The sequence below is a fragment of the Octopus bimaculoides genome, chromosome 3, assembly GCF_046866305.1.
Source record: "Octopus bimaculoides isolate indiv1 chromosome 3, ASM4686630v1, whole genome shotgun sequence".
NCBI lineage: Eukaryota > Metazoa > Mollusca > Cephalopoda > Octopoda > Octopodidae > Octopus > Octopus bimaculoides.
In genome coordinates, this window is record NC_142930.1 from 108,862,296 (window position 1) to 108,876,549 (window position 14,254).

Consider the following 14,254-nt stretch of genomic DNA (forward strand, 5'->3'; position numbering starts at 1 on the left):
TATTCCTAAGGTTATTTATTCAGAAAGATTACTAATGTCTTGGGAGGGTCATTACATCAATAATGAAGATTATTTGTAATATAAAGAAAATCTTAGAAGTAACATACTGAGGCTTCATTCCAGTCTATACAATTAATTTTAAGTTAGATTACAATGTGACATCATACAAGCAATTGACTTCTTTGAAGATCTTTATCCAATATCTTTCTCTCTCTCTCTCTCTCTCTCCTCTTCTCTCTCATTTTAATTATAAATCTAATAAAAGACTAATTTGCAATTGAGTTCCGTCTTTTGCAGGCTCATCAATTTCTAAATTAAACTATTCATAGGTTCGTCTTAGATGTTTTTATATACTTAAAATCCTGCAAAACATCTAAAGAAAACTATTTCAAATGCTGCACACCACAGTACGTAGGAGATTATCTCAGATTTCAAAGTGTTAGATGGTTGAGAGATATTTCATACAATGAGAAAAATCGTGGTTAATTTGCCAGTTTTTCTCAAAGGAAAACTCGTTAATTACACAACACTCTTATGAATCAAAAAAAGAATTCTCTTTGCATGCATTCGATAAGCTAGGAACAACAGCCAAATCTTTCTGAAACCACACTACACTGTTTTAATGAAGAAATATACTGGCTGGTGAAATCCAGGATGTTCTATTCTTTTATTTGTTTCAGCCATTAGCCTGTGGCCATAATGGTGCACCATCTTGAAGGGTTTATTTGAACAAATTGACCCCAGTACTTATTCTTAAGCCTGAAACTTATTCTATTGATTTCTTTTTTGCTGAACCACAAAGTTATGGGATGTAAACAAACCAACATCAGTTGTCAAGTCGTGATGGAGGACAAGCACATATGCAAACACATACACACAGAAATAAATAAATATATATATATATCATCATCATCATCATCGTCATCATTTAACATCTGTTTTCCATGCTGGCATGGGCTGGATGGTTTAATAGGAGTTAGCAAGCCAGAGAACTGCACCAGGCTCCAATTGCCTGTTTGGCATGGTTTCTATGGCCCTTCTAAATGCCAACCACTTTTACAGAATGTACTGGGTGCTTTTTATGTGGCTTTTAGTTTCTGTCTACCAAATCCACTCACAGGCCTTTGGTCTGCCTGGAGCTATAGCAGAAGACACTTGCCCAAGTTGCCTCACAGTAGGATTGAACCTGGAACCATGTGGGTGGGATTCTACACAGCCATGCCCTGCCTGAGCCTATGTCTACAAAAAAGAACTGGATAATCGTGATGATAGTGTCTCTGATCACAGGACTGCTCTATTGAGCATTAGACCAAATGACAACAACAACAACAACAGCAATGTTCTTACATTTTACAGCAGCCAATGAAACCTCCCCCAAACAGGCCTATTTACAAACAAGGGGATTATTTTGTCTTTCATATTTTAGTTTAGAAAAGATCCTGGCAACACATTGTGTCCTTGAGCAAGACACTTTCTTTTACTTTGCACCAGTCCACTCAGCTGGCAAAAATGGGTTGTACCTGTAATGCAAAGGATCAGCCTTGTCACACTCTGTATCACATTCAATCTCCCTAAGAACTACATTAAGGGGATGCATGTCTGTGGAGTGCTGAGCTACTTGCAGGTTAATTTCACAAGCAGGCTGTTCCATTGATTGGATCAACTGAAACACTTTTTGTAACCGATGGAATGTCAGCTTTAGTTGAGAGAAGAGCTGTAATGTCTATAGATTTAGCAGGTACATGAATTAATTTATATAAAATGATACCTGAACAGAAAAAAAAATACAGGTAGGGAATTACAATTTTCAGAGAGTTGTTGTTTTGTAAATAAAAATTTAGAGAGAAAGGTTTTGTGGAGTTTTAGGACTGAAGTGCAGAAGTAGGAATGGACTGGACCACCACTGTCCCCACCACCACTAGCACCACCACCATTGATTATTTTTCAAAGCCAGCATGGACGAAATTGTATTGCATCTTGCCACTTTTGGTTACGTTTCATTTTTTTTATGTGCTTCAACCTATTTAGATTAGCTTTCACCACTCATTCCAATGTCTCCCTCTTCTGTTTGGCTTTTTCCACTTGGATTATATGGCATTTCTTTAACCAAATGTCATCCACCATATGCATCGTATGTTTGTTTATACCACCTCACTCTTCTCTCTGAAGCATTACTTCAGAGATGTGTGTGTATTGATATGCATGTAAAACACGTGAAGATGATCAGAGAAAATAGTAATCAAAAATCAGAATTTAGCGTGAATATGAAAGCACAGCCAGGGCTAATAGTCCCATCGCCTTCACCTCCTTTCCAGAAAGATAGAAATGTAATTAACTGGAAACTGTCATATAATTTACTGGCTTACAATGTCAAGAATTGATCTTGAAATAATAAAAACTAAAACATTAAATATTAAAACAGTAATGTTATATAGCAATACTTGTAATTTTCAGTGAAAATCAGCATGAATATATTCCCCCCCCCACCTCCTCCTCTTATTATTATTATTATTATTATTATTATTATTATTATTATTATTATTATTATTATTATTATTATCATCATCATCATCATCATCATCATCATCATCATCATCATCATCATCATCATTGTTGTTTTTGTTGGGCATACATACTTTCATTTCCAATATCAAATGTTTATTTTGCCATTTGTACAGCAAAAAGATGTGAAAGAATATGTTAACATATTCCAAGTGCCAAGATGTAAGAATTGACTCAGATACTTACATTAACATTTCTTTTTGAAGTTGAATTTGGCTTCCAATTGTATTTATTAAAGATCCATTCGTAATTCTCAGGAGCACCATCTGTTACTAGCATGATAGCTTTGTTACAGCAAGTTTCATTATTGACTTTGTTTTGCTGCAAATGAAATGGTACATTAGTTTGTGAATTATATTTCGGAAAAGATGGAAGATGGGAAAAGTCTGTTGAAAGAAAGACGTTAACAGAGAAAGCAAAAGTGAAGTTGCTTGGAATGAATACAGAGAGAAGAGAAGAGGAGAATGATAGTAGATTGAAGAGAAATAATAAGGAGAATAAAGTAATAATATCCAGAAGAGACAAAAAAAAAAAAAGAAAAAGAAAATTATTGAAACTGAATATATACATACATACATATAAACATATATATATATATATATATATATATATATATATATATATATATATATATATATATATATATATATATATATATATATATATATACATACATATTTATATGTACATATATAGTCATATTGGCAATCATCTCATAATTGCAAGCTTTATGTTTGATCAAAACTTCATACAAGGATGTCTGTGCATTGACAAAACGTTATTAGCGGTATTTACTTTTGCTTTGTACAGACATGTGTATATATAGATTGATACTTACTGTATGAATATAAAAGAAAAAAATATAAAAAAAAATATAGACATAGTAAAACTGTATCTGAAAATAAACACAAAACAACAAGCAAACACTCCAGTCTCACACATCTTCTTTGTGTCTGCTCTTCTCTATTGATTGAGTTGGAAATCCAGACAAATGCATCTACACGCATTCAGACACAAACACACATCCTGCCTCACTCACACATACACAAACACACACACATGTATTATAATGGCTCAGATAAAATGCTAGCATCTCCTTCATCTTTTCCCCCCTCCTCCTAACATCTTTTCCCCTCATTATCATTCTATTCTCTAATCTATTATCTCTACTACAATTATAATTTTCTCCTTGTAAGATATATGATCTTCATCTAGCATCATCATGATATTTTTTACTTTTTGTTCTGTCATCATTGTCTCCTTCTTCTTCCACTCATTCTTCTTTTTCTTTTCCCTCTAGATGAAGTGACCTAGTGAAGAATATGCATTGAAACTTGTTATTGAGGTCAGCCTCTTACAGCTTCTGAGTGAAGGTCAGGTACTGGGGTGGTGAAAGGGTCAATGTGAAGATCTAGTTCATAACAACATTCATTGCAGCAATCTGCTTATGATTGTGAGGTTTTTTGCAAATGCATTTTACATTTCAGTTGGGTTTTGGAATTGTAGCTCATAAATCTATATCCCAATACTGGTTTATATTGTGTTCACAAACAAGGCAATTACTTTGAATTTTATAACAGATGAACACTAATGCAACAGACAGGTTCCAAACAAAATCTGAAGGAATATAAAAGGTCAAGTAAAAACATGGCTTGTGAATTTGCTGCAGTTTTGAAGAAGACATTTAAAACCTGACTCATGTTGTTCATACAGTCGTACTTTATGAATAAATGGCATTAAAGTTAGAAATATCATACTATTTGTTATCATCATCATCATTATTTTATGCTTGCTTTGCCTGGACTTTGTCAAGGTGTCTTTTCTATGGCGAGGTGCTTTTCCTGTTACCAACCCTCACCTGTTTCCAAGCAAGGTAATAATTTTCCCATGGCTTGACATATCATTGTGACCACCACCACCACCATTGCCATCACTGCCATGTGGTTGGGAAGTGAATATTTTGATCAACCACACAACCATGCTTCCATCTCATGAACATGAAATAATAATCTGACAATGACCAGAGCTATGAATATAAATGAAAGATGAAAAAGATGAGAATAACAAAGTGGTTTCAGATGTTAGGTATGGCTTCTAAATGATAATTACAATAGAAAGAAGTCAAATATAACTTGCAATATATGAAGTAGGTCAGGACAAAAAGTGTCTAGACTGAAAGGTGGCTAAGTTGATGTTTTTCCTACTACTTATCGATATAATAAACAAAGGATTAAATGATTGAAGTAGGCATGATTCTGTTGGTCTTATTAATTTCCTTTTGATCCAGCTTTTTTTTTCAGTTACAAAAACATAATGATAGACAAGAGAATTTAGTAAATTCATTTGCTGTGAGTAGAATAGAATCTAATGTTTTGGGCCTTGTATATATATATATATATATATATAACTATAACTGGCACTCCATCAGTTACAATAAGGGTTCCAATTGATTTGATTGTCAAATTAATGTGCAAGTGATTGAGCACTCTACAGACACACATACCCTTAATGTAGTTCTCTAGGGAGATTTAGTGTGACACAGAATATGTCAAGGCTGGCCCTTTGGAATGCAGGTACTACTCATTTTTGCCAGCTGACTGGACTGGAGCAACAAGAAATAGAGTGTCTTGCTCAAAGACACAATGCATAACCAGGAATTGAGCTCACGACCTTACAATTATGAGCCAAATACTCTAATCACTAAGCCATGTACCTTCACCCCCCCCCCCACACATTCAACAGGCATCTTTCAGTTTCCATTAACCAAATCCACTTACAAAGCCTTGGCTGGCCTGAGGCTACAGTAGGAGACACCCAAGGTGCTATGCATTGGGACTGAACCTTTGACCATGTGATTGGGAAGTAAACTACTTAAGAACACTGCGATGCCTGCACCTCAGTAAATGACTATACCTACTGATGTTAAGTGAGGAATGTGAGTTGTGAAATTCATGCCTTTCTCAGTGATATGAGGAGAGTAAGTGAAGTGGAATTAATTCAACCATCATTTGAAACCTGACTGCTGATTTACTTCTCATGTAGCACACAATACAATCAGTTATATTCAATTTCAGAAAAATCAAACAAAACTAAAGCAATCAATAAATCTTTGAGATTGTTTGACAATTCTGAGATTTAATCTTCAGACAATTTAATAGTCATTTAACTCACAAGATTAAAGCTAAATGTTTGTCTTGATAAATCATTTTGCCATTATGTTAAATGAGACAGAGCATTGCCCATATCTCTGGCTGAAAGAGATGAGATGGAAGGGAGTTTCAGATTCATTGAGTAAGTTTAACGAATAAAGAACTGGACAGAGTGAAATGTTTGCTGCAGGAGATAAAAGAGAAATGTAGTGTGGTGAGAAATGGAGTGGTTAGTGCAACAGAGAATTTTTGTGGGTAGAGGACATAAAACAAAAACTTCAGAAGAGGCAGAGAAGATTCTGATGGGTCTGTGTATGAAGGCTAAAATTAAGAATCATTCTTAAAAAGGTGAATGATCGTCTTCTAGATTTAATCTAGTATAATAGTTTTTCTCAGAATTTTAGTGACATCCAAAAACAATATATTTCATCCATAGCAAACACACAGAGACATAGACACATACACACACACAACCCCCACCCTCACCCAGTTCTTTGTGTTGAGATAAAAACTTTGATCTTTTTTTATTAGAATGTAGACAAGCTTCAATATCTATTCTAAAAAATTATTATTATATTTCGTTTGTTTTTAAATAGTTGCAGGGGTCGGATGGTTCTTCTTCTGTGAAGTGTCTTACCACTTGCAGTCTTTTGTCGTCTCCTTTTGATGTTCAGTATCCTCAGATCAGCTTTTCTATCACTTCTTCTCATGTATTCACTGGGCCTCCTCACCCAAAGATTCCCACCATTTTGATCTCTTGATACTTCTTTACTCAACTGTCTTCATAAGCAGCCCATGTTTCCATCAGGGATCAGTGCTCCCTCTGTTTCATCATTCATGCATATTACATGTCTATTGGAACATGTTAGTCTTCTGTCTTGACAGCTTTTGCATATGAGCCACATTCAATATCCATGTTCCAGGTCCATGCAACACTGCACTATGCGCAGAAGCATCATACAATCTGGCCTCCAATTAAAGTGAGGGAGGAGAGAGAGAGAAAGAGAGAGAAAAAGAGAGAGAGAGAGACCCTTTGCTACTGGCAGAGATAATAGCTCCATGAAGTTTTTATAGCTCCCTTTTTCAGAATGTAGATAATAAAATGTGAAATGCTTTTATAAGTAGTGTCCTTTGCAAGCTATTGTTCAAAGATTATGAGTTCAAAGATTGTTTTTATAATTCATTTGGCTTCGTAGTTGCTTTAAACACACAGAAAATTATAGACATATATCATTGTTGATCTTACATTTGTTGGTCTGGTTTTCTTACACAGCAAAATAAATCTATAATCTATCTTTACAAGCATATAGGCATATCCTACTGTAATTTATTCATGAAGCCTAACTCCTTTTTCTTTTAATATTTGTGCATAAGCAGCCATTTACATATGTGTGTGTGTGTGTGTGTGTGTGTATGTGTATATATATATGTGTGTGTGTGTGTGTGTGTGTGCATGTGTGTGTGTATATATATATATAAATATATACACAGACACATATATATAAACATACACTCACACACACACTCTCTCTCTCACACACTCACACACACACACGACTGCTCTATCTTCATTGATGATTGCTGTTTCTTTGAGTTACCTTGCTGTCAATGGCATTTGTGACTTTCCATCCACGACCTCTCAGATAACTTTTCAGTTCCATTGCAAATCAGCATAGTTTGAAGCACAGGTGACAGATGGCTATGGCTACAGGACTTTCAGTAGATGGAATGAGGTCACCCTAAATGAGCTCACCTGTACCTCATTGGATTATAGTGATAACCACTTATACAGCACAAGCACCAGTCTCTGAGTTTTCATGATTAGTACCTAGTGACAGGCCAAAGTGAGATGACCAGTCATCAACTGAAACCACAGGTTTTATATCAGTGTCCTTCTAGAAAGATGCTGGGACAAAAGCTAGAGATCCTTCACTCCCAGTAGTTTTACTGTGCATCCTGACACCAACCAAGGGTATTTCTGCATTCCTGTACTCAGATAAATTATCATTACATTATCATCATCATCATCATCGTTTAACGTCTGCTTTCCATGCTGGCATGGGTTGGACAGATTTACTGAGAACTGGTAAGCTGTGAGGGTGGGTTGGGAGGCTGCACCAGGTTCTAGTCTGATTTGGCAAGGTTTCTACGGCTGGATGCTCTTCTTAACGCCAACCACTCCGAGAGTGTAGTAGGTGTTTTTTACATGTCATCAGCATGTGTGCCGTTGACCTGACATGGGCAAGACCTCCACAGCTGGGACCCTGACAGGTGCTCCCACCTTGGGTCAGGGCAGACATGGGAACCAAGAGGTAGGTCTACACTCCTCAAAACCCTGTGGAACTCCTGAACTAAAGCCCTTCTACTAGAAGCAATTTAAATTCATTCCCAGGACACACACACACACACACACACACACACACACACACACACACACACACACACACATACACACACGCGTGTGCGCGCACAAACACTCACACACAAATGTACAGACACACATTTACTCACACACACACATGCACAAACATACACACACACACACACACACGCATGCACAAACACATGCATGCACAAACACACGCATGCACAAACACACGCACAAACACACATACACAAACATGGACTTCCTTCAGTTTCTATCTACCAAATCCACTCACAAGTCTTCCGTCAGCCCATTACAATTATCACATAATCTCAAGACAAGGAGACACTAGCACATACACACACACACACACACACACACACACACACACACACACACTGGAATTTTGTCTACAAAATCCACCCAAAACACTTTGGTTGACCTGGAGCTATAATAGGACATATTTAACCAATGAGCCATGCAATGGGTATTGAACCCAAAACCACATATTTGGGAAGCAAACTGCTTAACCACACCACCATATCTACATCTAATATATGTAAGATATTGTCCATTACACACTGGCATGTGATATAAGAGATATTAAAATTTAAAGGAATGGAATGCCAAGTTATTTACTTGATTATTAAATCATCAGTTTAGATCACAATGTATATGGTCTTTTTATCATGTCATCATCATTGTCATTTAACGTCCATTATTCATGCTGGCATGGGTCAGACAGAAGAATTTTAATACAACAAAATTTAATAAAAGGTAAAATTTCACTTACTTCAGAAAATAATGTAAATGCTTCTTGTAATGCTTTCTCGAAGTTTGCTATGTTGGATGTCTTCATGAATTTAATAGCCCTCTTTAAGCGTAAACGGTTATCCAAGTTAGCAGCTACGAGAGTGCGATTGAAGCAGCTATCAACGTATCTTGGTTTCTCATCAAACTGAAACGGAATTGAAAGTGAATATAAGTGGTGAAATAACAAACACCAACATACATAAATACATATATACATATTCATGAAAGATATATATCAAAAGGATCAAAGATTCTTCCTAAGCCATAGGCTCATAAGTTCCTGGATCCTGTGGTATATACATTATCACCATGGATGAGACATTTGTCCCTTACTCCTTTTTGCTAGCTGAGTGGACTGGAGCAACATGAAATGAAGTGCCTTGCTCAAGAATATTATGTAACACAATGCCTGGTCCAGGAATTGAAACCATAATCATGAGTACAACAATCTAACTTCTACCACCCTACCACCCCACATACACACATATCATCAGTATCATCATCATCATCATCATCATTTTAACATCAACTTCTCCATGGTTGCATGACAGTAACACTCATGATTATCACATGATGTCAAGACAAAGAAACACAAATACACAGATGTATGTATATATATATATATATATATATATATATATATATATATATATATATATATATATATATATATATATATATATATACATATATATATATATATATATATATATATATACTAGACTACCCATGACCCATTGGGTCACAGAGCAAGTCTGAGTTTCCCAGCAACGGAATTTTGTTTTGTGGGTTTTTTTCTTTTCCAGGTTATTTTGCATGTTTTCAACAAATGTGACATCGAAATCAACGTAAACGGCTCCTTTTCCCAGAAAAGAAAATATTTGGCTGCTATTTCTTGCATGCCCTGCTACCACGTAACAGGTATTTCAGGTCCTTTATTGCAAACAGCTGTTATAGGGTAGCAGGGTGTGCTAGAAATAGCAGCCAAATCTTTGGAGGTGAGATGTGTTGAATGCACTTGAAAAAAAAAACTATGGTTACGAACAGGTCTTTTACAAAATATTTACTGTATTTTTAAAGTCATTTTCACTTTGAAATATTTTTTAAATATGCCAAAAAAATTTTTGTAATGATATTCACTTGAAAATTATTAAAAAAAAACATTAAAATATTGTCTGTTTAAAAAAAGCTAAAATATAAATACTTATTGTACAAACAACTTACATTTTTGAAATCACATTCACTTAAAAATATTTCTAAATGATTAAAATATTGTGTTTAACAAAAGTGAAAGCAGAAACATTTACTGTAAAAAACAACTCTTATTTTTTCATTGTCAAGTCACTGTGTCTAATCGAAAGGGTTCTCTTTCAGGATTAAGTTATTTTCAGAGTAATTTTGCATTATGCACCAGTTTGGCTGGGTAACATTGCAAGCAAGCAAGCAAGATTCAAGCTCACTTTCAATGTATTATAGATACATATACATACGCACTTTTAATGTATTATAGATACACATACATATAGGTGCATGAGTGGCTGTGTAGTAAGTAGCTTGCTTACCAACCACATAGTTCCAGGTTCAGTCCCACTGCGTGGCACCTTGGGCAAGTGACTTCTACTATAGCCTCGAGCTGACTAAAGCCTTGTGAGTGGATTTAGTAGACGGAAACTGAAAGAAGCCCGTCGTATATATATGTATGTATGTATGTGTGTGTGTATGTTTGTGTGTCTGAGCTTGTCCTCCCTAGCATTGCTTGACAACCGATGCTGGTGTGTTTATGTCCCCGTAACTTAGCGGTTCGACAAAAGAGACCGATAGAATAAGGACTAGACTTCCAAAGAATAAGTCCTGGGGTCGATTTGCTTGACTATAGGCGGTGCTCCAGCATGGCCACAGTCAAATGACTAAAACAAGTAAAAGAGTAAAACAGTAATACGTGAATGTGTGTGAGTGTATATATAAATATGTGTGTGTGTGTGTGTGTGTGTGTGTGTGTGTGTGTGCGTGTGTGCGTGCAAAGCTTCTTTCAGTTCCTGTCTACCAAATCCACTCACAAGGCTTTTGTCAGTTGGAGTTAAAGTAGAAGACAAGGTGCTGCACAATGGAACTGAACCTGAAACCAAATGGCTGGAAAGCAAACTTCTTAATCACATGGCCTTGCCTGAGCCTACACGCACATGTAAATACATATATATAAATATATATGTATATATATATATGTATGTATATTTTTATGTATATAGCATGTGAAATATATATTTATATTTATAAAAGATATAAATTTTCATAAATTAATATATATTCCTGAAACAGTTTGAATATATGTAGTATGACATGCACAAATTGAAGTTATTCAAATGTATAGAGAAAAGCAACAGAAAAGAAGTTTTCTTAATTGTACAACACAAGAATATAACAAGCTAATCTTAAAATGTTCATGACACAAATATCTTACTAAACAGAGTCCATTACAATAAATGAAAACAAATCAATTGGAATGCCTTACATTTTAGCCATTAATAGTAAATGTATTGCTGTACTTTCTAAATCAGACATTGGATAAGATTCAAACAGATAAGATAGAAATGTATGTTAGGAGAAAGGAGGAGTGAAGCAGGGAAGAAAAGGAAGATAGAGAGAGGGTAGTGGTGGAGAGAGAAAGAGAAATAGATGAAGGAGAGAGAGAGAGAAAGTTATATATGTGTGTATAATGTTTATAAGTAGTAATAAGTCATCTAAAAGAGAAAATATTTCTCATAAACTAAAATGATTTATACAGACATGTATGTGTGTGTGTATGCTTGTGTATGTATGTATGTATCTCTGTCTGTCTATATAAGTTTGATTTCAGTATCAGAAGAAATGGTACTCAATATATAAAGCAGAGTCAAGGCAGTGAGTTGGCAGAATCATTAGCATGCTGGGCAAAATGCTAAGTGGCATTTCATCTGTATTTACATTCCGAGTTCAAATTCTGCCAAGGTCGACTTTGCACTTCATCTTTTTGGGGTCAATAAATTAAGTACCAGTTGCATACTGGGGTCGATTTAATCGACTGGCCTCCTTCCCCAAATTTCAGGCCTTGTGCCTATAGTAGGAAAGATTATCATTATTATTATTATTATTATTGTCAAGGTGGCAAGCTGGCAAAATTGTTAACATGCTGGGCAAAATGCTTAGCAGCATTTCATCTGTCTTTATCTTCTGAGTTCAAATTCCGCTGAGGTTGACTTTACCTTTCATTCTTTCAGGGTCAACGAAATAAGTACCAGTTGAACACTGGGGTCGATGTAGTTGACTTATAAAGCAAAGTAAGGTGATGAGCTGGCGGAATTGTTAGCACACCAAACAAAATGGTTAGCAGTGTTTAGTCTGTCTGTACATTCTGAGTTCTTATTCCATCTAGGTTGACTTTGCCTTTCATCCTTTTGGGGTTGATAAGTGCTGATTGAGCACTGGGATTAACACAACTGACTTATCCACTCTGACCCAAAATTGCTAGTCATGTGCCAAAATTTGAAACCAATATCTAAAGGAGTGTATTTACATTTCTATTAGCAAAGGAGTGGTTGTAATGATGCCATTGTACTGGCTGGAATGAACACATTGAATGTGTGTGTATAAGATGGAAAGAAAGAAAGAAAGGACGAAAGATGGATAGATAGATAGATCATCATCATTTTCAGGATTTAATTTCTATGCTCCATGCTGGCATGGATTGGACAGCTTTACAGAGACTGATGAGCCAGAGGATTGTGCTTTGCTACACTGCCTGCACCAGCAATATGTCAGGTAATGGCAGCAACAGCCTTGTTGGCAGCATCTGTGGCACCAGCAATGCATCCAGCAATAACAGCAACAGTGTTAGTAATACCAACAGCAACTGCAGTAGCAGCTCCAGCAACAGGTCCAGCAGTGACAACAACATTGGCAATGATAATGGCAGCAATGCAGCTGTAACATAGTGCATTCATCAGAGGAAATTCATGTTGGAACATGGAACTCCTTGTTTGCTGACTAGGGTAAGGCTACCATCTTCAGCCACCTTCAGCCGATATAAGGGGAATAACTCTGCTTTGCCCAAGGTTTTGCCAATACAGTTTCACTCCATAATTTTTTTGTTTACAAAATTAACTAGCTAGAGTAGAAAAGAATATTAATTTTGGATGTTTTATTTCATATTTTGTTTCCATATATAAATGTATATGTGAATATGTATGTATGTATGTATGTATGTATGTATGTATGTATGTATGTATGTATGTATGTATCTATCTATCTATCTATCTACCTACCTTCCTATATATATTATTGGGTAGAAAACAATGTGTGCATTGCATTACATGACTATTTCAAGGATTAAAAAAAAAAAGAAAACAAGAAAATGTGACAATAACATAACAAATAGAAAAATATGACAAAAACGAAACACATGGGAAATTTGTAGCTAATTCCTCATCACTCAACGTCCAGGAGATCTTGGTAGCTTCGTGCTGCTATCATTGAGACTACTCCTTCATTGGAAGCACTTGTGCAAAAGGAAGCTTGTCTGTGTACATGTGTAATTGTGCTAGTATATACACTTTTTCTGTGCATGTGTAGGAATGTGTGTCTCTATGCATATATGCACATATAAATATATGTGTGTTTGTATATATATATATATATATATATATATACATACACACACATGCACATACATAAATATACACACATATGTATATACTTTTATTTTATGTGTGTGCTGGAATATATAAGTATATGTGTGTTAGTATGTGACCTCCACCACATATATATAAACACAAACATGGGTACACACACACATATATACACACACACACGCACATATGCAGAGGGAGAAAGGAGAGAAAAATTACATTATTCATTGGCTTAGACCAGTATTTTGTAAACAAAATACTATAGCGCCTTAGAGAACTATTGAGTGTCATTCCTTCACTCATAATAATGAGTGAAGGAATGACATAATAAAACAGTTTGAAACAAAAAAAATGCTGATTGGTAGGTGTTTATAAATACTATAGTAGAAAAAAACTTAATGTTTTCATCAGAACGATTCAATGGAGGGGTAATTCTGTAGTCAAAACGTTGACAGATATTATTCTGCATTCTTACGAAATGGTGCCTTATGGACTGAAGTTACAATGGAATTTTAAAGTGATAAAATATTCTAGGATTTGTATCAGCTTTAAGAAAACTTTAAAATGACGATAGCAGTTCAATCTGGGAGAAATTTTGTGTAGATACTGGAATAAATATTTAAAAAAAAATTATTCAATATTCTCTCACATTAAACTTCTAAGACACAATAAAAACTTTCTTTTTCAACCATGCAAGTGCCTTA

At 35.3% G+C, this 14,254-nt stretch overlaps 1 protein-coding gene across 3 annotated transcripts in view; it reads right to left on the reverse strand.

Annotated features, from left to right (window-relative positions):
* The window catches only part of LOC106867600 (voltage-dependent calcium channel subunit alpha-2/delta-3), a 669,388-nt gene that overhangs the window by 132,492 nt on the left and 522,642 nt on the right, over nt 1–14,254 (reverse strand). For all 3 annotated transcript variants that reach the window (XM_089349471.1, XM_089349470.1, XM_089349472.1), the window contains 2 exons: nt 8,870–9,034; nt 2,749–2,883 (listed from right to left, as the gene is read on the reverse strand). In XM_089349471.1, coding sequence (XP_089205597.1) covers nt 2,749–2,883; nt 8,870–9,034 — 300 coding nt within the window. The remainder of the gene's footprint in view (nt 1–2,748; nt 2,884–8,869; nt 9,035–14,254) is intronic.